Here is a 27,536-nt window from a genome sequence, read left to right as displayed (position 1 = left end):
GGTGAGCAGATAGCCTGCAGTTCAGACCTGGCCTAGTGACAACCACTGGTTGACCACCACTATTAGTGATTTGAAAGAAACTTTTTAGTCCATGCCAATGTCCTCTTCAGAAGTGGCTTCAAGAGGGAGGTAAAACAGCCCTACCCACATACCAGTTTTCTGACTCCCCTCTCTATTCCAGGACAGGCAGAGTGCCAGTTAGAAATTTGCTGATACAGGAGGAAAGAGTGCAGTGTGCTCCAAATTTACGTGGCTTTATGCATGACAGAGCCTAGCAAGCTCTCTCTGCAATTTTGAAATGTACATATATCCGCAGAACGTTGGCACGATATTTATCCATTTTTTGAAATCACTGGTCTAGTTCAGTCCTGGGAGCTTTGTGCTCTGTAGTCCCCTCTGTATTGAGAAAGGTGTTGGTTCTAATCTAGATCATGTGAGTTGTACTCTTAAGAGTGCAGAAAAATCATTTGTGAAAGTATGTGGGATATTCTGAATGTTCATTCACCTGGTGCCCAAGGTAATTCAGCACTTCCTATGTGAATGCACACTGCATCCAACAAAAACACTGGCCTGGTTTGTATGCAATAAGCAAACACGTAGGCTCCCTGACAGGAGAATGAAGCCAATTTGCTTCTCCCCAGCCATTTTGGTGCTGTGCTGTGCCAAACTAAACCATGGTTTGGCTCAGTATGTCATCCAAGCTTTGAGCCAGGATTTAGCTCTCTCCAAACAGACCATGAGCTCCTACAGGTTTGCTCTAGAGTTTACAGCTTGTGGAGAGAGTTAAAGCACAAGCCCAGGTTTGAATGACCCTCTAAGCCAAACCACAGTTTAGCTAAGCATAGCAGCAAAGTGAGCAGTGAGGCATAAGGCAGCCATGATCTCCTCTCTGGAAGCCTGCACATTTGCTTATTTGTACCATACCACTGTTTGGCTTAGGGTTACATACAAATGGGGAAAATGTGGGTTTCAAAGAGGTCTGCCTACCAGCTTTGGAAACCAATATCACAAGAAGGGAACCCCAACTATACACCCAAGTCCCGGTTTAAGTGGGCTATGGTGATGGTCTCACTAACTGACAGCCCATTAGAGAAAAAATAAATGATAATAATACTTATAATGGTTCCCGTTTTTACTGGCTCCCCTTATTTTTCTAGGGCCCAGGGGCCAAATGTGGCCCTCCAAGCCTCTCTATCCAGCCCACAGGACCACACCTTCTCACCAATGCCCGTCTCTCAGCAGCACTGCCCTGTGACTTTTTCAAGTGCTTTTGCCTGAATCGTATATGACATTGAATTGTGATTATTACCCTTTCTTCCCTTGATGGAGGATGATGAAAGGTATGTGTTTAGAAACCTCTCACTTCTGCAAAGCTGGAATGGAGCCTAGCTTACCAAGGTTAGAATCCCATCCTTTGCTTTGCCCACTTTTTGCCTCTGGCCACACCCACTACTGGCGTGCATCTCTAAAAGGGATGCCCCTGAGGGGAAGCATCCCTTGAGCTGGAAAAGCTTCATTACTCCTGTAATGCTGAATGTTTAATGGAGACTGTCAGGGTCAGGCTGCAGCCCTGGGTGACAATACTTGAATCGAGACCTGCATAATGTATTCTGTGGCTCAGGAACCCAGGCATCAGTATCTTAAGCTGGGAAAGATGGAGAAAGTATTTATATTGAATCTGGACAATACAAAGGCTTTGTACTGCTAGTCGATCACTGCTGCTATTCCTTTCTATGTCTGAAGAGGGCACTGAATCCTGGCTACACATACAATCCACAGCCCCGGGGTTCCTGGCAGGCAATTTGTTTCCTGTTATAAAGAAGATGAGACATTTTCCTACCAGTTCCAGCATTAATAGTGGAAGGAGAGCTCTCTTTGTCCTGCTTCACAGCTGTCACTCCAATGCCATATTCTGTTCCTGGCCTGAGACCTAAACAACAACAGCAACAACAGAAATAGCTCTTTATTCATGTTGCCATTTGATTAAAGAAGTTTCAATTAATTATATGTTCTTAAACCAATCAATTAATATATTAAACAAGTATACATTTTCATAGGAATAAAACCTTAGTTGTGAAGATTTTAAAAGTGCAATTATTTATCTTTTATATTAAACATATATGTTTTGCCATCTCTGTGTCAGTCAAAAAGGTGTCCCCCTCTTTTATTTAATAAAAAAGATTAAGAACTTGTGAATGCCACAGCATGATAGGATTTGTAGTCTTATAACTAGCCCTGCATGATAAGATTTGTAGTCTTAAGAATGCAATTCAAGCTTGAGGCCATGCAACTTATATAGACATTTGGTCCAACAGTAACTTGACTACCTTTCAGGTGAACCATACCTGTGAGTGTAGCTTTGGTTGTGGCTTGGTCACTTCTGGGTACTGTGACTTCAGCATGATCTCCACCAGAAATGGGGGCATACTTAATTCTGTAAGCTTCTGGTGTTGCTTGGCTGTTCTTCCATTCCAGGGTGATGGTGCTGTCTGTCTGAGACAGGTGCTTCAGATTTTTGGGAGCATCCAGTTCTGGGCAGAAGAAGGAAGGTGGTTAACTGTTAGCAAAGTTTGTGTATGCAGAACTGCAGGGGAAGCTTTGGGCTTAACAAATGTTAGGACATGTTCCCCATTAGTTATGGGCAAACTTCCTTCTGCTCTGTTCAGATTTGGTTCAGCATTTATGAACTATCTCTTTCCAGCAGCATAACAGTTTCTGCCCAATGCCAAGCCTATTCACAGTAGACTCATTGGCATTAATGGACATGACTAACAGGTTCATTCATTTCAATGGGTCTACCTTGAGTAGAACCTAGTTGGATACAACCCAATACTTTCAACCTTGGTATGTCAGCATAGATAGGAAACCTGTAGCCCTTCAAGTGTTGCTACACTACAATCCCAGTGAACACTAACCATTAGCCATGCTGGTTGGTACTGAAAAGGATTGGCATTCAGCAACATCTGCAGACTGCAGGACTACAAGTTCCCCACCCTTGTGATAGAGCAGCGGTTTCTGGATTAAATCCCAGGGTGCCCTGCTGTTCCTCAGAAGATTCTCAAGAGATTCCTCAGTGTGGTGGCACACCAGTGTTCCCAGTACTCCCAAGCATTTCTAGAGAAGTGTGTCTGCAGTTGCACTTTGGGTGAGCTTTGGTGCACATCTGCAGTTCATGTGGAGCAATAGTGATGCTCAAAGGCGTAACTAGTCCACTGAATGTGCCCCGTGGATTGCGCCATAATGTTCTGCAGTGCACCATGGTTCCAAGGCAGGTATTTGTAGTAAGAAAAGTAAAAAAAGGATTGAATTAATTCTCCGAAAGTAGATAGTTTTAAAAGTAATGGATTTGGTGCATAGTAGAAGTCTGCTCTGAGCTTGCAGAGCTCAAGGGCAACACGCACTGGCCTCTGCAATCAGCCAATAGACCAAGGCCCACTGGGGGGCTGCTCCACCTGTCTCCCAGGAAGAACATCAAGGCAAGAAAGAGACTAGCCTGGACCCATCCATTGGCTGAAGCAGCTGCTGCTGCTTTGCCAGAAAAGAACACCCTGCTCCAACTACCTGTTGGAGTTCTTGAACTGGAACTGTAGAAGCAGGTAATGGAAAAGAACACTCTGGTCCCAACCATTGGCCAAAGGAGCAAAAGTCATCAGCTGCTATTCAGGCAAGAACTCCAGCAAGAGAAGACCAGCCTGGTCCCAACTTGCAGCTTATGGTTTGCCAGTTTGCTCTGATCATACACTTTGCTTTGCCAAGTGATCTGGGAGAAAGTCAGATCCAGTACAATTAATACAAGACCTGACAAGCACGTAGAGCTGAAAAGGGAAGTGGGAAAGTGTGTCTGTCTTCCAACTTCCTCCCCCAGTTCTATGCAGTTCTCAAGGGATTAAAAAAAGTAAATTCCTCACCACCTCATGACTAAAAGGGCATTGAGTGAGAGGGAGCTCAGTGGGTCTATTGGCACCAAAGTTATAATTCAAGGACACCATTGCATCCATTGCTGCCACACTGGAAACAATGGTAGGTAGGTAGGTAGGTAGGTAGGTAGGTAAGTAGGAAGGAGAACTCTGACCACTTCTTACCTGTGACAAAGGTTTCCGTAACAGGGTCACTCTCCATATCCCCACGTCGGGACACTAGTGTCACCTCATATTCGGTGTGTGGTTTCAGATTCCCAATAGAGTATTGGCTATCATCCTTCGAGAGGTCGATGGTTGTTCGGTCCCCAGGGACATCCTTGGGCCCAAAAGTCAGCTCAACACCATCAATCTCAGCCAATGGTTTAAACCATGTGATCAGTGCTGTAGTGTCTGTAACATCATTTGCCTCAATCTGGCTGGGGGCATCAAGCTCTGTTGAGTACCAAAAAGGATGAGACAGGGATTTAGAATATTTGGATACCATACAACTCCTTCATGAATAGGCTTTTTAAAGGGTGCAAAAATAAATCTGAATGAATTGCAAAAATTCTCTGGGGTGGGGGTGTGCAGAGACCATACAACTCCATCTCAAAACAGTCTTCATTTTCATTTAATTAATTAATTAGTTACCACATTTTCTAATTTTCTCTGTATCTAATAAAACATATAAAACTTGATAAAATGTTTTCCCCATGTGGTGAGCAGCTATTCAATCTGACAGTTGCTACAGGCACATGCAGAGAGCCCCCCCTCCCCGCTTCAGTACTGCTGCCCACTCACTAACCCTCTGGGGACATCCATATGCTTTTTGCAGCAGCAATGAGAACTGCAGTGACATAAAGTGCCTTTATTGTTCCTCTTTACTGCTGTAAGAATCTAGACACAGCAGGAAGGTGACCCAACAGAAATGCAGAGAGATAGTTTTTTTCAACGGATGGCTCTACATCCTCCACAGTTCCATTGTACTCTTACTTTTCCTATCCCAATGTGTGTCAATATTATGTTACTAGTCTCTCCAACAGTGTTGGCTCCCAGTTCTTGTGGGGCATCTGGAAGGAGGCTGTCAGTGGGCCCCCAGGCCTTGCCTTTCAATTAGGCCCCCTCCCCACTATGAAATGAGTAGCCATCCGGTTAGATGCAGCCCACACTATGTGAGAGGTTAAAGGTAAAGTTAAAGGGACCCCTGACTGTTAGGTCCAGTCGTGGACGACTCTGGGGTCATGGAACTTTGAAGTGTCAGGCATAGCCCTATTGGCTTTAGCCCAAACGTAGCAGAGTTTTCCTGCACAGCGAGGAAGCTAGTTGCGGCGGTAATGACTAGTCAGCTAGACTCAGAATAACTATTTAGAGGATTTATTAAAAAGGAAAAAAAATAAAACCAGCAGAGTTTCTGCATACAAATAAAAGCAAAATAAATCCTCTCTTTCTCTCTCTCTCAAAACCATACACAGCACTTCTACTCCAACTCCTAACACACCTCACATCAAACTGTGCTAGCAATCCCTAGATAACAGAGTTGAGTGCTGGTCGTTAACCAATCAGAGTAAGTAGTTTCTAGGTCAAGCAGACCTGGGCTTTCTGCCAAGAATAAATTGACACTGCCTTAAGTTAATTGTGTGAAGCCAGAATCTGCAAGTTTCCCATGAGAATCAATTAACAGAAACTGAACATGGGGTTGTGGCGCTCTCGCTTTATTGGCCAAGGGAGCCAGCGTACAGCTTCCAGGTCATGTGGACAGCATGACTAAGCCACTTCTGGCAAACCAGAACAGTGCATGGAAACGCCATTTACCTTCCTGCCGGAGCGGTATCTATTTATTTTATTGCACTTTGACGTGCTTTTGAACTGCTAGGTTGGCAGGAGCAGGGACTGAGCAACGGGAGCTCACCCAGTTGGGGGGATTCGAACTGCCGACCTTTCGATCAGCAAGCCCTAGGCTCTATGGTTTAACTTGCAGCGCCACCCGCGTCCCACCTATGTGAGAGGTTAGGTGACTGCAGTTCTGAGAAGCAAATTATCTTTCCAATTGCTGCCCATTACACTGTGGAGGTGAGGAGGGAGGACATGTGAGAAAGGCTTCAACTCCCATGACTTGCTCCTTGGCTGTCATGCCCCAGACCAAGAATCCTCATGTGCCACATGGTCCTACCACAGGAGTTCCAAGGAGGAGGCTTGGTTCTTCCCATGTGGACCTACTGGGACCAGATCCCTCATCTTGTTCCCTGAGTTCTAAGGAGATTCCTGACCAACAGGTGAAACATGACCAATGGGTGGACCAGAGATTCCCCAGAGGATCAGGAAAGACTTGAGGAGCTGGGAGGGAGATGGGTATGTTCAGAAAGAAAAGACTGAGAGGTGAAACGATAGCCATCTTCAAATATTTGAAGGTCTGTACCACGGTAGATGGACCAAGCTTGTTTTCTGGTGCTCCAGAGGGTTGGATCTGAACAAATGGATTCATATTACAAGAAAGGAGAATCTGACTAAACATTAGGAATAAAGTTCTGGTGGTAAGGGCTGTTTGACAATGGAATGGACTACCTTGGGAAGTCATGGACTCTCCTTCATTTGAGGTTTTCAAACAGAGTTTGGATGGCTATCTGTCAATGAATCCTTAGATATGATTCTTGTGTTGTAGGGGGTTGGACAAGATGACCATTTATGTCCCTCCCAGCCCTACAGTTCTATGATTCTGTAATTCTAAGTCCCCCAGCTTGAAACGTTGCTGCGCAGAAGACACCAATGAGCACATAAAATGTAACAAGCCCTTTAAATGAGATTATACACCAGTTATCCAACTCCTGAATCCTAAAATGAACTGCTTTTGGGCAGGCTAAGGCTTTGACTGAGTCAGATAAAGACAGTCTCATATTGCCCAAGGTTGGGTTGGGCTATCTGGAGTGTTCTGCAGCAGTTGAGGGGCAGGGTGTCTGGTGAGAAGAAGGAGCTCTTGTTGCATGGGCCCTTTCCCAGCAGTGGAAGTTAAGAGGAAGAGGCTGGTTTGACTGGTTTGCTTTCTCCCTTCCCTTTCACAGCACAGGCTCTAGTGTTTGCTGTCAGACCTTGGCATCTCATTTTCTCACTATAGAAAGAGCACTGATTTTTCAGTATTCTGCAATTGCAGCCTCTATTGGGAAAAATAGATTCAAATCAACTAAGTAGTCTTTAGTGTTAAAATGTTCTCCAGTGATAATGCTTGTGGTTTGGATATAGAGTACTTCATTATGCTTTTGTTGATGACCTTGCTCATCCTTTGTTTGGTGAGAAGCCTCTTGAAGATTGCAGCAACCATCAGTTTTGACAGTTGCTACAGTCATCCACTGCAAATGCCATCCATTCTAGCTTTCTCTCAGCATTGCTGCTTGCTCACCTTCCCAGGGTATCTATTTTCTTCCCGCAACAAACAAGAGCAGCAACTCACTAAATCGGTCAGACTAATAACTGGCACAGTCACCTAGAGGCTGGTCACATTCAGTTGCTACTTACTTGTTGTTATTACCCTGGAGAGGCCAGGTCCTCTGGTTTGATTCTTCACAACATAAAGAGACACATTATATTGTTGTCCTGGTGCCAAGCCTGGTTGCAAATACGATGTTTGAGGCTTCTTTAGACTGTTCCTGATTCCCACATTGTCTTCCTCCTTCTGCAATGCATAAGTTAAACAATTGGAATTTAAAGAAGCAAGAAATGTAACCAGGACCATTCACATCACAAGGGACCCACTCATAGGACATATCTTTCCTTACCAGGCTGTTAAAAACAATCTCCCATCCACTGAATGGGATGTCCAGGGGGTCCCACTCCACCTCCACTGATGTCTCTTTAATAGACTTGAACTTCAAGCCATCTGGAGCGGGCAAATCTGGAAAGCAATAGCAGAAAGCAGATGCATGAGGCATGGCTTCAGCGTTCAAACCATATTCATTAAATATATATATAGAAATACCCCCAACACTATATGCTGGAACTCTACTTGAAAGCCAGTAAGCTACAAAGAGGAAATCTGACATACTGGGAACACACTATCAAATCTTTTCCCTGTCATTCTTGAGGAAGGCCCAGGATTTAGGACTGAAACAAAGCAGTTCCTCCAACTTCATCAACTCATTGGAAGGTTGCAAAGAGCCACATTCCTGTTTGCAATGTGGGGTGGGGCGTGTCAGTACGCCTTTCAACCGATGTCAGCGACTGGGCTTAATAACTGGTTCTGCCCTAACTGGGCTAGGCAACTGGAGCACTTTCAGAGACCTTCCAGTTCTGGAAAGCAGGTCTCAGTGCACTGGACTCACAACTGTGCATTGTGAGACCAGACTCAGCAGAGAATAAATAACGCGGAAGCTAGCTGTGAAGCATAACTTCTTTTATTTCTAATAGCTACTGCAAACTAAAGAACTACTGGCTTGCATTGAGTGTTACAGCTCCCACTCAGCCATCTAGTCACTACATAGATAAGACTCTCTCCACACAGAGTCAGGCAGGCAGTCAGGAGCGGAAGAGAAGAAGAGCAGTTTCCGCCCCCTCCTTTCTGAAAACATCAGATCAGGAGATTCTTGCAATGGGAGGGGTTGAAAATATCAACAGGGCGGGAGGCGGGGGCTGTAAAGATAGCTTAAATCTTTTCATGCCCCGTCCTTGGCCCATTTCCCCCCTTTGCCTACATGTTGTCATTCCAGAGTAAGGGCATTGGCTTCACTCAGGTATGGCTTTCTGATGAAGCGCCTCCCTGCTTGGTTCTGCAAGGGGCAGAGGAAGGAGGAGGACGCTAATAGGCAGTTCTACCCTCTGCGCTGGTCCTAAGTAAAAAAGGTAGGCAGGTGAGAGCTGGCAGGGCAGTGTCAGGCCCCATTCACCCTAATGGACCAGCCTCCTTTGCTAAATAAGAGGTGTTTTGCACTTGGCTAGTATTGGAGAAAGGATTTCTGAACCAGGGGAAATGATGGCTGCCCCAACTAGTACCCACTTAATTACATCTGGGCTCATAACATAGAAATAATAACATAGAAGCAAACAGCAGTGCACCCATGTATACCATCCTGATTTTACAGGAAGGTAAGTGTTTTGTAGACAAACAAGTTAATTGAATGTCTCAGCTGGGCTTTAATGTACTCACAAGTGGCTACCCGGGCACTAATTGGGATGCTCTTCTTGTTCTTCAGGATGGCAAAAACACGGATGAAGTATTCCACACCAGGCTCCAGCTCTCGGATGGTGGCTGACGTATGGTTCCCAGGCACTCTGAACTCAAAGTCTAAGCCACCAGTTCTGGTAGGGATGTAGGTGATGAGGTATTCAGTGACCACATTTTCATTCTTCCATTCCAGGTTGACAGTCTTGTCAGTCACATCTGTAACTGTCAGATCTCTTGGAGGCAATACTAAGAAGAGAAATTAAAAGATAAAATAAAAACATGTACTATGGCAGAGAATCAAATGGCATGTGTTTTTAAAACTGAGACACAGATCATTTGCCATGCTAAGGGCTAGGCTGCATGAACAGGGGTGGGGGTAGTCATTTTGGACTGCGGGTGGGGAATCAGGGTTCTAAGGGCTCCCACCAGCACCCTATGTACACTAGAACATGGATTTCACATTGCTTGTTGTTGTTTTTAGAGAAAAAAATGCTACCCATACCCTGCTGTTCAACATAGTACAGTTAAAAGAGGTCTCTATTAAATGTTTGTGCTGAACCTTTAGCTCGTTTCTAACTTTGAAGCCACTTCGGACGCAGGTGGCGCTGTGGGTAAAAGCCTCAGTGCCTAGGGCTTGCCGATCGAAAGGTCGGCGGTTCGAATCCCCACGGCGGGGTGCGCTCCCGTTGTTCGGTCCCAGCGCCTGCCAACCTAGCAGTTCGAAAGCACCCCCGGGTGCAAGTAGATAAATAGGGACCGCTTACCAGCGGGAAGGTAAACGGTGTTCCGTGTGCTGCGCTGGCTCGCCAGATGCAGCTTTGTCATGCTGGCTACGTGACCCGGAAGTGTCTCCGGACAGCGCTGGCCCCCGGCCTATAGAGTGAGATGGGTGCACAACCCTAGAGTCTGTCAAGACTGGCCCGTACGGGCAGGGGTACCTTTACCTTTTACCTTTAACTTTGAAGCCATCTGCACTGTGCATTTAGAACAGTATCATAGCACTTTAAACTGTAACAGCTTCCCTCAGAGACTCCTGGAAACACAGTTTGTTTAGGGTGCTGAGAGGAGGTTGCTTTTCTCTTCACTCTAGCCTTCTCATACTTCCATGCTTTAAAGCTCTGTCCAAGTGCTCTTTTTTGTTGTTGTTGCTCCTGAGCTTTCCCCACAAAAACCTGCTCTTTACAGCTGAATTGGAGGAAACGGAAATCCACAGAAAACCCAAATTGCTTTTCATTGCACTTCAGTTTTAAAGAGCAGGTTTTCATAGGGAAAGCTCTGGGGAGGAAAAGAAAGAGTACTCAGGCTTGGAACTTTAAAGTGCAGACCTCTGCCTAGAAAGTGTGGGGCAAAATGGGCCAATGACAAAATGGGCCATAGATATTGGTTACAACATATTAAGTAAACCTACAAAAGATTATGTACCGGTGGTACTTGACACCCAGAAAAAATAGTGAAAATGTATTTAAAAGGGTCTAATTTATGCTGGAAGTGCCACGAAGTGGAGGGAACCCTGATCCATACGTGGTGGTCATGCAAATATGCTCATGTAAATTATCCACACAGAATTAGAAACAGATTCTAAAACTCACATTTCCCCAAATACCAGAGGCCTTTCTATTAGAGATAATAGGTGATGACATTCCAAAAAAGACACTCAATATTTTTTTGTACGCAACCACTGCAGCTAGAATAGTATATGCAAAAAAACAAACAAACAAACAAACAAAAAAAAAGGCAAGCAGAAGAGATACCCACAAAGGAAATCTGGCAGAAAAAATGGATAGAATGCATAGAATTAGTAACCATGACGGCAAAACTAAGGAATAAGGATGAGTTAAAGATAAGAAAAGAGTGGAGGTGTTTTGGAGATTATCTTAGAGGGTATAATATACAATTTAACCTACAAGTAGGAGTTAACATATGAGTAGCAGATAACATCAAAAAGGAAGTCTTGAAATGATAATGGGTAAAATATGAGGATATGTAGCAGATCAAGATTTCCATGGTATGCCACAGAGAGATGGGTTAGGAAGTCTTTGGAAAAGAAGTGATGAATACAGTACAATGTGTGCATAAAAGCTGTTAAAATTTCATAAATAAAAAACAAATAAACAAAAGAATGCTGAGAATGGTGATTCATCCATGTGGGCAACTGCCCCACCTTGCCTCCGGGGGGGGGGGGGAGCCCATGCACATAATGGTAACTGTTTGGGTGGTACTTACCATCAGAACAGTCATCGCCTACATAACCTTCTTCACAGACACACTGTCCGTTGACACAGCGGCCGAGATCGTTGCAGTTGTTGGGGCAGGACTGCTCACTGCAATCTTGTCCCTGGTATCCCTCGTCGCATATGCACACTCCGTTGATGCAGCGCCCTTGATTGTTGCAGTCTTTGGGGCACTGCAGTTGGCTGCAGTCTACCCCGGTGAAGCCCTCTTCACAAACACACTGCCCGTTCATGCAACGGCCTCGGCCACTGCAGTTGTTCACACAGGCCAGTTCTCGGCAGTCATCCCCAACAAAGCCTTCATTGCAAACACACACACCATTGATGCAGCGCCCACGGTTGTTGCAGTCATTGGGACAGGTCCTTTCAGCACAATCCTCCCCTGTGTAGCCCTCATCACACACACACTGGCCATTGATGCAGCGACCATGCCTGTTGCAGTCTTTTGGGCACCGCAGTTCACTGCAGTCCACCCCAGTGAAGGCGTCATCACACACACACTTGCCATTGACACAGCGTCCCCGGTCGTTGCAGTCGTTGGGGCACTGCAGCTGCCCACAGTCCTCACCCACAAAGCCCTCGTTGCACATGCACTGCCCATTGATACACCTTCCATGGTTGTGGCAGTCATTAGGGCATTTCAAGTCTCCACAGTCATCCCCCATAAACCTCTCATCACACTCACACTGCCCCTTGATGCAGCGGCCACGGTTATTGCAGTCATTGGGGCACCGCAGTTCACTGCAGTCATCTCCCATGTACTTTTCATTGCACACGCACTGGCCATTCACACAGCGACCGTGGTTGTTGCAGTCACTGGGGCATCTCACTTCTCCACAGTCAAGGCCCAGGAAACCTGCATGGCACACACATTGTCCATTAATACAACGGCCGCGTTTGTTGCAGTCTTTGGGGCACCTCCGGTCGGCGCAGTCATCCCCCATGAACCCTTCATAGCATACACACGAACCCTTGTCACAACGACCATTCCCATGGCAGTTGCTGGGACAAGTCATTTCCCCACAATCTTCTCCAGTGAACCCAGCATCGCAATAGCAGGTCCCATTAACGCAACGGCCACGGTCGTAGCAGTCGTTGGGGCAAATAAGCTCACTGCAATCTTCTCCAGTGTAACCTTCGTCACACTCACACTCCTCCTCCACACAGCGCCCACGGTTATTGCAATTATTGAGGCACAGGGATTGGCTGCAGTCTGTCCCACTGAAGCCTTCTGTACAGATGCACTGCCCATTGACGCATTTCCCATTCTCGCTGCATGGCACCAAGCAAACTTCCTGGCTACAGTCCTCCCCGGCGTAGCCATCAAAACACACACACTTGCCATCAACACATTTGCCTTGGTCATTGCAGTCCCCAGGACATGTCAGTTGCCCACAGTCCTCCCCTGTGAAGCCTTCATCACAAATGCACTTGCCATTGACACATTGCCCTCTGTTGTTGCAATTCTGGGGGCATTCTGGTTCAGAGCAGTTGGGGCCCTTCCAACCAGGTTCACAGATGCAGCCACAGACATCATTACTGTAGTTTCCGCGTCCACTGCAGTAGGGAGTAGCATCAATGTGACCTGTGCCAGTGAAACAAGGAAGCAGGCCATCATAAAAAAATTACAGCAATGGCTAACAAAGAAGCACCAGAAAACATTATGGATAAGAAGTTTCCCTCCATTAACATAAACACATGAGAAGAGCCCTGCCGGATCAGGCCAACGGCCCATCTAGTCCAGCATCCTGTTATCCCAGTGGTCACCTGGATGCTTATGGGAATCCCACTAGCAGGACCTGAGCACAACAGCCCATTCCCCAACTTGTGATTCCCAAGAACTGGTACTCAGAGGCACACTGCTACTCCTTCCAAGTCTTGGTTTAAGTCAGAAATTTCAAAAAAAATCAAACTTGGGGAAAAACACACCAACCAATCACCTGTACTGGCATCCTTTCAGCTTCTGACAATACTTAGGTAGGTGTTCCCTTGTTCTCTTGACTTGAGGCTCCTGTTTTAACTGCTTTAATGGGATTGTTTTGTTACATGTTTTGATGGTGCAAGTTTATATTGTTTTAATGTTTTATTCTCCAACTAAATTATATCTGGAACAGACTCATTGAAATTAGTCATGACAATTAATTTCAGTGAGTCTTCTCTGAGCTATGTCTCTGTCTGCTGAAGCAAAAGTCTCTTGGGCTAGTGGACAACTGAGTGTTAGCCGTGGGCAAGATGAAATTCATTGCAGGACAGAGTGCCAAATATGTTGCGCAGCAAAGTTACCACAAACCTGCTTATGCATTTTCTTGTGCAACAGCATTCACAAACAGAACACGTATGCCACTAAATGCCTTTAACATGGAATTTGATACAACACAATGTGCCTTTTCATTATGGATGTTTTTATATTTGTGTAGCTGTTTTTGTAACCCACTTACATACTTATCTTGGCATTAAGCAATTAATGATAATGAGAAGTTGGTTCACTGACTTTTCTGCCTTCCTTGGCATTCTTGATTCATAAACCTGCGCTGATGGTGGGGAGGAATCTCAATAGCTGCAAATGTATGTGTGAATGCAGGATTGTTTTCGTGTGGCCTTTTCGAGCCTGTCCAGAGCTCACTGGATGAAGGGTGCATGGGGAATGCTTTTCCAGGGCTGACAACAGGGGCCTGTATTACCATGCTTCTGCTAAGGCCCTTCCTCTAGTAGGGTGCCTACAGCCAATACCAGTTGCTTCCTAACTGTGATGCACCACCTCCTTGCATATAGTCTATCCACCTACCCAGGGGTGGGAAACTCAGGCTACAGAGCCATACACAACCCTCCATGCCTCTTTTTTTTGGCCCTCAAAAGGACTCTCTCCAGATCATAGACCCTCCCATAGGCTGCATCCAGCCTGAGTACATTTGGGTGGCTGGAATGCTTCTTTGACAATGCTTCTTGATTGCCTGGATGGGAGATGGAGAAATGTGACGTGTGTGTACAGACCTCTCACTTTTGCATGGCCGGAATGCGACTTATTGCACAAAAGTGAGATAGAATCCCTAGCTACCCACAGTCTATTCACAACACACTCACCATTTAAAACAGGGAAAAGTACCAGCCACACTGGGGTTTATTTTGTGACTGCTAATAGGATTTAATATTGATTCCCCTTTAAATGTTGAATGCTTTATTCATTTTGTGTTCTGAATGTGTAAGTAGGCTCTTTGAAGAAATATTTGGGAATGTGAGGTATACATTATTAAACAGAATGAACAAATGAAACAACTGCACCGTGTACCTGTTATCCATCATGGGCCTTTCTCAACTACAACTTCCTTTCCTGATTTATTTATTTGGGTCCACCTAATAGACTGAAAGCCTTTTAGGACAGCAAACATATGAGGAATCAGCAGTTTACTGTGCAGCATTTCTGAATCCCACAACAATAACACCTGTTGTTATGGCTTGGTGGTAGAACATCTGCTCTGCATGCATTGGAGCATCTGCTCCAGAATTCGGCAGCTGGTCTGGTTACTGGGAGTGGCAGTCGAGACCATATAACACTGGTCCTGAAAGACCTACATTGGCTCCCAGTATGTTTCTGAACACAATTCAAAGTGTTGGTGCTGACCTTTAAAGCCCTAAATGGCCTCGGCCCAGTATACCTGAAGAAGCATCTCCACCCCCATTGTTCAGCCCGGACACTGAGGTCCTCCTCCGAGGGTCTTCTGATGGTTCCCTCAATGCAAGAAGTGAGCTTACAGGGAACCAGGCAGTGGGCCTTCTCAGTGGTGGCACCCATGCTGTGGAATGCCCTCCCATCAGATGTCAAGGAAATAAACAACTATCTGGCTTTTAGAAGACATCTGAAGGCAGCCCTGTTCAGGAAGTTTTTAATGTCTGATGTTTTATTGTGCTTTTAATTCTGTTGGGAGCCACCCAGAGTGGCTGGCGAAACCCAGCCAGATGGGCGGGGTATAAATAATAAATTATTATTATTATTATTCCCAGCATCTCCTGCTAGGACAGGAAGATCCCCCTGCCTGAAACTTTGGAGAGCTGTTGCCAGTCAGTGTAGACAATGCTGGACTAGATGGACCAGTGGTCTGATTCAGCATAAGGCAGCTTCCTTTGTTCCTAACTCAGCACCCCAGTCATTACATTGTTGAAGGGCCATAGCTCAGTAGTTGGAGCATCTGCTTTGCCATACCTATTGCTGGTTGTCCACTGGGGCAGCACCCGGATCCACTGGTGCACTGGTCTCGCAGAGAGGACACCAGTCCCTCCAGTTCCTCCAACCTACTTAGGAGATCCTTGATATCAGGGGCTGCTGCACAGCCACAAGCCCGTCGTGGGATGTTTATCCTGTGTGTGAAGACAATCTGGTTCTCCTCATTCAATGTATGCTCCTGGTATTGCTTGTCCTGCTCAGTCTGAGTCTTGAGTTCTGAGTCGCCACTTGCTGAGTCCAAGTCCACAGAGCAGAGGTTGCCTGCGGGGACTTTAATATTGTAGACATGGTTAAAGACCACAGGCTGGTTGTCCTCCGGCAATGTGACATTGAGTCCAGCCTCCCTCTTCTGCCGAATAATTCTTTTGATGAGTCCACCATGAACGTGTTGATGGAATAAAGCGATGGTCACCAAGGCCAGTACCCAAACATGGAGGCCCATGTTGAGGTTCAGTTCCTTGGGAATTCTCTTATGGCTTCAAATCTCCTTTATGTTCACAATAGAAAGGAACAATGAGAAAAGCTTGTTTCGATGTGATTGTGCCGATCAGCTCTCCCTCCTATCAATGGTCCTGCAACAGTTAAAGTTACATGGAGCAAGTTACTTCTCTGTGAAACCAATATCATGACAGGGTGGTTGACCTCCAGGAAGAGGTCAGCAGTGAGTTCAGAAGCGATCAGTTTGCAACTGAATAAGACCTTCAAAACTGTGGTGAAACAGAGTGGCAGATGCAGACTCTAGGATATGCTGAGCCCAAACCATTTAAGTTGTTGTGGAGTCAACACCAGCACCTTGAACCAAATCTAGAAAGTGATATGGAATAGAGATGGGTGAACACCCCTTGGCTTGATCTAGAAGAAAATGTGTCCTTCCGAGCTTCCTTGATTGGTGGGGAAGGTCCTCATCATCTGGATGAGGCCTTTGTGTGGCTCTTGAAATATTAGCCTGCGGTGGGGAACCTTAGGTCTGGGGGCTAAATGCAGCCTTCAAGGTCTCTCTACCTGGCACTTTGGACTCTCCCTGAGCTACACCCACTCTCCCTATGCCACGCCCATCACCAGTCCTTTTCCATGTCCTCCCTTGAGTGCTTTTGCTTGGCTGGAATGAGTTCATGGACTATTACAATGCCTCTTGCTTGACTGGATGATGTTTGTGTGTATATTTAGCACAGTTGGGATGTAGCCAATTGTACAGAAGGTAAGAGTTACATCTGTTGCCACACCCATTTTTGCATCTATTGTTGTTGCTCTTGTTGTTATTCTACCATGCTATTCAGTTCAAACAAACACTCAAAGAAATAAAAAAGAAATAGAAATACAGTACATAATATTGAAACCTCAAATGCAGTAAATAAAAAACACCATTCACTGGCAGCAGCAAAACAACTTCTCAAATCCATAATTGTATTCCTGAAGATGAGGGTAGCTTGAACCTCCCCACACTTTGCACTGTTAAGTCGGATGGCTTTGTTATTGCTTGCACCCCTTGTATGCCCTCCAACATTCCACCGATGAAACGAGGGACATCCCATTCCATATTGATAATTTTCCTATTCATACCCTATACATCTTATTGCATTGCCCTAGGCACCCTGGGCAGCTTCCAACACATATAAAAACATAATAAAACAAGAAACATTTTTTAAAAATATTCCCTAGTCCAGGTTGTCTTCAGATGGCTCGGGGGTCAGATAATTCCATACCCTCCAACATTTCTCCAGTGAAAATCGAGAAATCCTAAGGCACTGGCTTCTGCCAATTACTTCTTGGTAGCTCAGTTTACCTTTTCATAATAAAACACAGAGCCCCTGGGGCACAGCAGATTAATTCTGTTGAAACAAGAGAGGCAAGAAAGAGGCCACTGTGTGCCCATAATTACTTAAGTATGCTTAGAGAGATGTTAAACCAAGGAGGTGGGCTCATGATACCTCTAGCTCCATCAATCAGGAAGAGAGAATGTTGTTGTTGTTGTTAATTTTAGGCCTGTGCACTGGTTTCTGTCAAAGTCCACATCCTGAACAAAACAGGACCAATGGAGGGGGATCCAGGCTTTGGCTGAGGGGGAGCAAGTTCTAGACTGCCCTGGGTCAAGGATTCCAAAGTGGCCGGGGCTGTTAGGGTATGAAGCATCAGGTAGGAAGAAGATTTGGCTATTCATCTATGCATCTATTCACAGATGATACACACAAGAGCACATTAATACTGAGCAGGATTGAACCCTAAGGTGATTCAAACCAGCAGGCTGCAGGTGTGTGATACGCCAGCATGATCATTTCAGGAAATGTACTAGTGGAACATCACCCAGCAGGATGGACCCTCCTGTTCTGCAATGTGGTCAAGAGGAGGGGATGGACACACAGCACCTCCTTCCTCTGCCCCTCACAGCCATGTTTATAATTAGGATTTTAAAACCATCCCTACCACTGAGTTGAGTTGGGGCCAGATCCAGGTTGGATACTCCCTGGGTCAGCCCAGCCTAGGTTGGGGGGAATTGGGGGGCCCATTGGATTGGTGGGGAGGCTGTGCATAGCTCTCCCTTTTTTACATTTCTCTAGGCGATTAACAAATATACCATAAAACAACTAAAAGTATTTCTAAGCACCTACAGAAAACAACAAAATGAGCACCCAAGGCAGATACCTTTTCATCCAGCTTGTCAAAACAAAAATGCCTTTAGTTCTTTCTGTAAAGTATGGATAGTGTATGCCTGTCATATCTCAACAGGAGTACGTTTCGGCCAGGATGCTGTTAGCATCAGTGTATGTGTGCATTCTGCAGGAAAACCATAAGCAGTGGAGACTGGTTTATTGGGGCTAGTGGGGCATTGCCCCACCAACCTCAGCCTGTCCTTAGCACATCCCAGACCTCCTTGCCTTTCTACTTCCAACCATTGCAGGGAGTGGCCCTGCCTGCCAGCTTCCTCCTCCTTTTTTGTAGAACCCAACAGAGAGAAGAAGGCGAACAAGAAAATAATTAGTTTGCTCTACCTATATCTTTGGCTCTGGCTGTGCCTGTCATTGACTCTGGTGGCACCTGCTGTTGGGATCCCAGCCTTCTGCACCACCAGTTCTAATGAGGAACAGCCTCCATTGGTCAGAAGATAATATTATTATTATTAGGACTTCTTATGAAATACTCTAAAAGAATCTAGATGCATGGGCTAGATAATCTAGAAAACTCTGGGTATTATCAAGTTCGGTCAAATGCAGTTACCTTGCGGAGCCCACATTTTAGCAGCTTCCTTACAAGAATATCATGGGGGCGGTGTCCATAGCATTACTGAAATCAAAATGCACTATGTCCACAGAATTCCCCTGATTCACCAAGATTGCAACTCATGGAATTAGCTGTCAAAAGATGCAGCAATAGAATGCACTGTGCATGGGTAAAACTTTTCATATACTCCCCATAGTATTAAATCATATGGAACAGGGGTGGGGAACTGGAGGTCTTCCAGATGCCATTGGACTACAGCTCCCATCATCCCTGACCATTGGCCATGCTGTCTGGGGCTGATGGAGTTCAACAACACTGGGAGAGCCGCAGGTTTCTGTATTCACTGATGTAGAAAATAGAAAACTCATTTATACCAAGGCAGGTCATTGATATCTGTCCGTGGACAAAAGCTGGCTTCCTCGGCCTGACATAGACATAGTTGTCTTTAACTGGACTTAACCATCCAGGGATCCTTTACCTTTTACCTATTACCTTTTCTGCCTGAAGGTGGTTCTGTCGCTTGAGACCCCAACCTGAAGCCTTCAGCTAAGTCCAAAGGTTACCAGAGTTTGGATATAATCTGTAATAGTTTGGTTAGTTTTGTGGTGTTCAAGTTCCAAGTTCTGCAGTCCCTGAAAACCCCCAATAACCAGAGGCCATAGAACAGCCTTCCCCAACCTGATGCCCTCCAGATGTTTTGAACTACAACTCCCATTATTATTGACCATGCAGATTAGAGCCAGTTGGAATTGAAGTTCTGAACATCATCAGGTTTGAAAAAGCTGCCACAGAAGTGCCAATGTTCTTGTTCGGCAGCCTTCTCTAACTCAGGTCAATTTCTCTCTGCTTATATATTTCAAGCTGCCAGGCGCTTTGGTGTGGGAACTTGGAGGAACCGGTGAGGTCAACTCACTTGTGCATGCTCCAATGAGATGCAAGGGACCTCATTAGGGCAGATTAACAAAAATGAACAGTGGCAGTCAGAGGAGGCTTTCATGGGGAACAGCTTGAAATGGCTTGCCTTGCTTAAGGAAAATCTGCTAGTAGATCCAGTTGCTGCCAAAAGACTCTGGGCCACAGGCCATCTTTTGGCACTTGGTGGGGGGGAACCAGTATGTCTTGAAAGTGTTTGGGTTTTTTAAAAGAAAAAGAAAAAGGAGAGAGGAGGCAGATTGAGTGGATTGCAGCTTTTGACGCAGCAGGAGTGAGAAGACTTTTGATATATGTCATTGCCATTGCTGCTCTTTCTTAATGGGTAAAAGACTCTCTGCCTTCAATGGTTCAACTGTATGGAGAAAGTGGGAAAATAAAATAGGGATTTAAGGATTTTCCCTTGTTATTTTACTTTATTGCCGGGATGGGGAACATTTATCTCTCTGGATATTGCTGGAATTCAACTTCAATCTCCCCAGATCATTGATGATGTTGGCTGTGGCTGATGGGAGCTATTCTTTGAAGGCAGAGATTATCAGCAGCAGTGGGTATTTGGGACAAGCATCAGGAATATATATTCACAATGACAGGGATCTGGAATGTGAACTTTCATACTCAAGTATATGTGTACCCATGTGCTGTTGAACTCCTGTCCTCTTTGTGGGCTTCTGAGAAGCATCTGGTTGGCCATTGTGAGAACACAATGTGGGGCTGGATGGGTGTTTAATCTGATTCAGCAGGGCTTTTCTGATGTTTCTAGGATGTTCCAATCATCATAGTTGTTATCATTTAATTCATTCATTGCTGCTCCTTTTTTTCTTTTTTCTTTTTAAAAGGTCTTAGAGTGACTCACACAACAGAAGATCCATACAACACATTTCAAGCAAATAAAACACGAAGATCAATAATAGCAAACTAGAAGAGAATATCAGTCATAAGTAAATAGTCAAAAAGCCCTATCTGCTAATAATACTAGGTGGGACTGTGACCTGACAAAACAGAGCTATTCAGATGTTCCTAACTGGGAAGAAACAGTGGCTGAAGGCATGCCAACAGTAACCTCTCTTGGTGCTCTTGCATTGTTATAGACAAAGGTGCTCTGTCATTACCTGACAAATTTATCTATGAGGGGAAGGGCAATAGCTCAGTGGCAGAGCACCTGTGCTGCATTCAGAAGGTCACATGGCATCTCCAGGTAGGGCTGAGAATAGGCTCCCCTAATGAAATCCTCCCCTTCATGGATCACTATAGCTTAACATAGTTAAAGCTATGGTTTTCCCAGTAGTGATGTATGGAAGTGAGAGCTGGACCATAAAGAAGGCTGATCGTCGAAGAATTGATGCTTTTGAATTATGGTGCTGGAGGAGACTCTTGAGAGTCCCATGGACTGCAAGAAGATCAAACTGATCCATTCTGAAGGAAATCAGCCCTGAGTGCTCACTGGAAGGACAGATCCTGAAGCTGAGGCTCCAATACTTTGGCCACCTCATGATAAGAGAAGACTCCCTGGAAAAGACCCTGATGTTGGGAAAGATTGAGGGCACTAGGAGAAGGGGACGACAGAGGATGAGATGGTTGGACAGTGTTCTCAAAGCTACCAGCATGAGTTTGACCAAACTGTGGGAGGCAGTGGAAGACAGGAGTGCCTGGCGTGCTCTGGTCCATGGGGTCATGAAGAGTCGGACACGACTAAACAACTAAACAACAACAATGAAATCGTAGAAAGCCACTGCCAGTCAGTGTGGACAATATTGAGTTAGGTGGTCTAATGACCTGAACATAAGACAGCTTCATATGTTTCTGCTATACTTTATTTTATTTTATTTTATTATTTTATTTTATTTTATTTTATTTATACTCGAAATGGCCTGTGACTCTTCCATCACAAAAGAGAAAAAAACTGTATGTGACAGGAACTTTTGCCAGTGTTGTTTGGGGATGGCTGTAAATGGATCCCTTTGTTTATAGCAGATGTAATGATGGGCAGGCATGGATAGAATTTCAAAAGGAACTCACAGCATGAAGCCATCACCAAGGGGAAAGATGATTCCCTTTCTCTCTGGCTAAACAAATGCAAAGGAACTTGATTTGCAATGGTAAAATAAGAGAAACCCAATCTCTCTAAGGGCGAATTCTAGACACACTCAAGAAACAGGCATGGCTTGCTGTTGTTGATCTTAATATATAATTATTTCATTTCATTTATTAATTGCTTCCCCTGAGCCATCCCAAAATGATATACAACATAAGAAATACATATGTAAAATGGCTACTTATATATAAACCTTTGAAACAATTGCAAATAGAAACATACACACACAGCACATACAACAACTGGAATAAAATATAACTATTTGGAACCAGTGTGGTGTAATGATTAGAGTGTCAGATTAGGACCTGGGAGACCAAGATTCACATATGTAGGAATGGGTTTAAGACATTAAGAGAGGATATATTGTTTACTTATTATTTACCGGTATTCCTTGCTCACGTTAATAAGATCTTCAAAGTATCATCCTTTGTAGCTTAAATTTGGAAACTAAGACAAGTTTGATTTGACATTCTAGGAACAACAATCCAGGATGATTTTAAGGTAGGCTGGATTTCCCTGGTATTGCCTCACCCTCCCCACCCCTCTTAAACAAGATCAATCACACAAACATTGTTTTGTGAAGAAATAAAAGTAGTATTTACTTACATAATCTAGGTATTGAAGCATCAGTTTACAGAAGCAAAATAAAGGCAGGTTTATAACTACTATCTAAGTTACAAGAATACAAAAATGGATTCTGAGCTGCAGAGCTCAGACATGCATATGTGGTCAACTTGGAAGCATGATGAAGAAAGAGGAGGCTACCTAGGCAGGAAGGAACTATGTAGTGTTACAGCTTCCTACCAAGGCAGACAAAGGAAGTGATCTCAGAGAGTTCTTTCTAGCAAATTTTACAGGAAAGCTCTGTGAGCTTCAGCTCCTTCATGGGCTCATCTGGTAAAGCATGAATTGCTTCAATAATGTCCCATGAAATCCCCACTCATTCATGAAGCTCACTTGGTGACTTGTCCAGGCACTTGTCCCTCAGCCTAACCCACCTCACAGTGTTGTTCTGTGGATAGAACAAGAGCAGAGAACCATGTACACCATATTGAGCTCTTTGGAGGAAAAGGTGGTATATAAATGTAGTAAGTAAAATAGAAAATAAATTAGAAGGCTTCTTGAAAGAAGGCCATCTTTAGAAGGTGCACAAAGGACAAAAGAGAAGGTGCCTATCCAATATATAAGTGGAGGGAATTCTAAAGGGTAGGTGCTGCCACACTAAAGTCCTGGTTTCAATATTGTGAGAAATGGACCTCCTGATAAGATGGTCCGTGGAAGACATCCTGTCCTGCAGAATGCTGTGATCAGTTAGGTGTTTAGAGGGGTATATAGTAATATTTCATTCATATATACCAGGGATGGGGGAACCTATGGCTTTCCAAATGTTGGACTCCATCTCTCATCAACCCCAATCAGCAAGGCCAGTGGATAAGGATCATGGGAGGTGGAGTCTATAAACTTCTGAAGGGTGATGGTATATATTAGGGATGGAGAACCAAATTGTAATCTCAGTTCTCGGAACACAGCCAAAATGCAAAAGGTGGAAGAAAGAGCAAACTTGGGGAATGCCAAGGTTTGGATAAATGCCCCCCAAAATGGAGTGTGACTCTACATGGGGGAGCATCCCCAAATCTCAATAAGTTCAGAGTATTCTCAGTGGCTATCGAATGCTAAGTGACTGTTCAAAAGGGAGAGGAAGTCATGCCATTTTACTAGTAGAAGTTGGAGGCTTATTTATGTTTTCTATCTTGCTTGCATGGCTAGAATATGTCAGAAGGAAAGCAGACCTCAGCACATCTGCGATCTCTTGTTAATGGGATATATCAATGATTTGGCGCTAATTATATGCAATTAACAGGAGTTACAGGAGATTAAATACCGAGACATGAACACAGAATGACTAATTCTGAATTATGAATGCCAGTTGCTTATTCAGACAGAGCAAAATTGATTGTTTCATTTCCAGGAGTGAGTTATGAGGAGCGTGGAGATCCTTTTATTTAGGCAAGGCTTTTCCGTAAATCTGGCCAGCTAAATATAACCATTACATAATGCACTCCTTGGTGCTACTTATTCAAACATCTGACTCAAAGCAACTGTGTTTATAAAAAGTATCCAAAGTTTATCTGACATAACCCACAGCAGTCAATAGATTCATGGCTACAGTGGATGGGCTTCAGCTGTGAAAGGTTTCACTGCTTGGTGTTTTTGGCTAAGACGGGTTGGCGTCAAACTTGTTAGCAAAGACCCAAAGCGCAGTCCATCATCCCTCCAGTTCTACTATGTAGTAGGGATAGGCACAGACTATAAATTTTGGTTCACCCTGAACCTGAAGCTTCAGAAAACTGTCCAACAATTTCCAAAGTGCTCCATAGGCTGCCTAATTTATTAGACTCTCATTTTATCGGAGTGGACTTTGCCCCATCCCACTGCTGTTTGAGGTCAGAAAAATGGCTATACCTTTCCTTCCTTTTGATAGAAGTGGGTGAAATTTGCAGGCATATTAGCCCTTCCAGGGTGGGTAAAGCCTTGCCAATCACAGGCAAATAGCAACTGCTCTATGTGAGTTTCTTGTGTTGCTAGGTTTTGAGCTATGTAAACGCTTCTGTAAAATCTTCCTGCAACTGTGTTTCAGGAATGCTCTTGTAGGGTAGAGTTGCTTGAGGAAGACTTTTTCTTTTAATTAAGTTTTCTATCTTTTAAGTTTTATTGCATTTGTCAACTGCATTTAAAAAAATCTCTTTGTATACCACTTAGAATCTTCACCACTTAGAAACCATATATATATTTACATAAATAGCTGGAATATATATATAAATAATAAATTTCTGTTAATTTTGATGTCAGCTGAACTGATCCATACTACCAGGCTTAAACTGCAGGTTCAATATCTTTCTTTCGCTGCAAATTAATGTGGAATTGGGATTGACAGGTGAAACTGACACAAATCAGTGGCTTTCCTATCCACTCCCTAAGTCTGAGTGGTAGAAATTATTGGTAGAAATTATACATAGAATTTCCCATTGGAAATATTGACACTTGTGATCCCAATTCTCAGTAGGAAACGACTTGGAGCACCTACCCTGCCTTCAGTGCCTTTCCCAGGCTTGAGGTAATTTTCTGGGGCCTTGGGACAGGGGGAAGAGAAGGTGGAAGAAGGCTTCATACACAATGAAGGCAGACATAGTTTGTTCACACAGGAAAGCAGCTCTGCATGAATTTTGTCAATACCCCTAAAGCAGGCATGTCCAACTCTCAATAAATTGTTTTCTATTCCCAGTATAAAAAAACTGGCAGTGATCTACCCATTGTCACTGGAGGGAGGAGGAGTGTGCGTGAGGTGGGTGGGTTGCCCAGAGTTGCTGAGCTTTTTTTAGGAGGGAAGTGCCCAGAGTTGTTGGGCTTTTCAGGGGGGGAGGATTGCACAGAGTTTTTAAGCTCCCCCATAACTTTTTGTACACGGTAAGGACCCCAAGATCTACCAGGATCAGCCAGGGATCTACTGGTAGATTGCGATCTACTGGTTGGACATCCCTGCCCTAAAGGAATCTGGAATAGACTCAGAAATGAAGAGCACCTTTTCAAATGAAAAGTAGTTTTGAGACAACTCTGTCTTAACCACAGGTGAAAATCATCTCCCCCCCCCCCCCGAACAATGGCTTTATTTCTTCTGGGCAACCTTGTGGGGTGACATGTCAAAGGCATGGTGGGTGTGACCAAAGGCAAAGTGGGTGGAGCAATTAACATAAATCTCACCTTTGTAGAGTAGGCTAGTTTCTACACACACTCCCCCTCTATCCTCCATCCCGATAACCAAGAGGTATTATCAGAGCTCAATGGCACATTCCCATCTGGGATAAACATTCAAGGAGGGTATGAAGTAGGTCTGGTGAGGGATGTGGCCTGTGAACAATCCCACTACATAGCACAACATTCATTCACCTCAGTCTGAGGGTGCTTTCTTCTGGCCTGAACTTTGTGAACATTGCTGGGCACAGATAGATTTCATTTTAGGAGAGTCAAATTGGCTCCACTTATTGGATCATGAAGCACTAGAAAATGCAATCAGGACTGGGAAAAAATGAGGATGCATCGAAAGACAACTCATTAACAGCATGGAAACTGACATATGACAAAATGAGAAAAGAACACTAGCATGTTTGTGAGAGGCTTTTGGCAAATCAGCCAACTCAAGTTATTGATCTGATTTGCAAGAGGCTATTGTTTTGGTTGTGTGTGTGTATGTGTGCGCTTGTTTGTGTGATAAGGAAAAGTGATAAGGTAAATCACCCATTAATAGGGGCAGGGGATGAAATTCAATTCAATTCACATTTCAAGGCAAACCTGCTTCATTCACAGTTTCCAAAACAAAATGCAATCTGAAACACAGCAATCCTTCAAAATTCACACACCTATGAATTTTGCAATGCATTTCTCCTGGTCATGTGATGCACACAACACTGCCTATGCAAGGGTAAACTGTGCACAGAAATGCATATATTAGTGGAAATAGCATGCAAATAAATGCATTATGTTGGAGAAAATGATCTTGCAAAAATTTGTCTAGTAGGCAAAAACTACATTCAAAAAAATACATATTAGGAAAAATTTACCCTAAAATGCTCATGAATGTTCATGAGGACTTTAAAAAGAAGTGCAAACTGATGTGGATCACTAAATGAGAAATGGAGGTCAACTAACATGGACAGCATTTCCCACCCTTACCCACTGGTAAGCTTGCTTCTTATCAGCAAAGCCGTTGCTATTATCTTCCACCCTTTTCCAGGGCCTGTCCATAAAGGGCCTCGGGTAGATCCAGTTTATACAAAGGACATAGATTGGAAACAGCAGGTCACCATGGCACAATGAGCAGCAACGATCAGACTGAAGAGGGGGAACATTAACTCTGTTCTAAAAATGGAAATGGAGCTTCAGAAGTAGGCCACACAAAATGACTCCCTGGAAAGCAAAAAACCTGCTTCCCCGCCTCCCTGCCAGCTTCTCTTTGGAAACTCTCACTCACTCACTCTGCCTCTGCAAACTCATTACAGGCAGTGTCGTGCCCTTAGATTAGAACCTGATGGAAATTCAGCTACCCCACCTAGGGTGCCCACGTACCCTAATTTGCACAGGAAGGTCCTCTATTTGAGAAGGAAGCCTGTTTGAAGGAATCCTCCATGACTGTCTAGTCCAAGTCTGGATTGCAGATAAACAACCCTAAGAAGGGAGAGCAGCATGAGGCATACCTCAGTGATGGATGCTTTGCACGCAGAAGGTCCCAGGTTCAATTCCTGGTGTCTCCAGGTAGGGATTGGAGAGAATTCTGCCTGAAAACCTGAAAAGCCACTGGCACTGACTAGATGGACCAATGACTAATGACCAGTGACACTAACCGAAGCTAGAGGGACCAAAGATCTGACTCAGTAAAAGGTAGCTTCCTATGGTGCAGGGAAGCTGCTCACCAACAGTAAGCACCTGGTTAGCAGACCAAGGAAGCACACAGACCACCTAATTAATGTCTTCCCCACTAGAGTAAGATGCATTTGATTTCTGCTTAAAGTATAGCAATTACTTCCAGATTTGCATAAATCAGCATATACTAATTGCATAGAATTATATAATCTTAGAGTTGGAAGGGACCAAAGAGTCATCTAGTCCAACCCCCTGCAATGCAGGAATCTCAGCTAAAGCATCCATGACAGATGACCATCCAGCCTCTGCTTAAAAACCTCCAAGGAAGGAGAGTCCATCTCCTCTCGGGGGAGTCTGTTCCACTGCCTAACAGCTCTTACTG

At 44.4% G+C, this 27,536-nt stretch overlaps 1 protein-coding gene across 4 annotated transcripts in view; it reads right to left on the bottom strand.

The window, feature by feature from the left end:
* The window catches only part of TNC (tenascin C), an 85,296-nt gene that overhangs the window by 37,858 nt on the left and 19,902 nt on the right, over positions 1–27,536 (bottom strand). For all 4 annotated transcript variants that reach the window (XM_077922697.1, XM_028714502.2, XM_028714504.2 and 1 more), the window contains exons 2-9: positions 15,478–16,070; positions 11,272–12,864; positions 9,031–9,294; positions 7,667–7,782; positions 7,407–7,563; positions 4,083–4,352; positions 2,346–2,531; positions 1,841–1,930 (exon numbers count right to left, since the gene is read on the bottom strand). In XM_077922697.1, the coding sequence (XP_077778823.1) occupies positions 1,841–1,930; positions 2,346–2,531; positions 4,083–4,352; positions 7,407–7,563; positions 7,667–7,782; positions 9,031–9,294; positions 11,272–12,864; positions 15,478–15,940 (3,139 nt within the window). In that variant the 5' untranslated portion in view covers positions 15,941–16,070. The remainder of the gene's footprint in view (positions 1–1,840; positions 1,931–2,345; positions 2,532–4,082; positions 4,353–7,406; positions 7,564–7,666; positions 7,783–9,030; positions 9,295–11,271; positions 12,865–15,477; positions 16,071–27,536) is intronic.

Source organism: Podarcis muralis, chromosome Z (assembly GCF_964188315.1).
Source record: "Podarcis muralis chromosome Z, rPodMur119.hap1.1, whole genome shotgun sequence".
In the NCBI taxonomy this organism is placed as follows: Eukaryota; Metazoa; Chordata; class Lepidosauria; order Squamata; family Lacertidae; genus Podarcis; species Podarcis muralis.
This window is presented reverse-complemented; position numbering and strand designations above follow the sequence as displayed.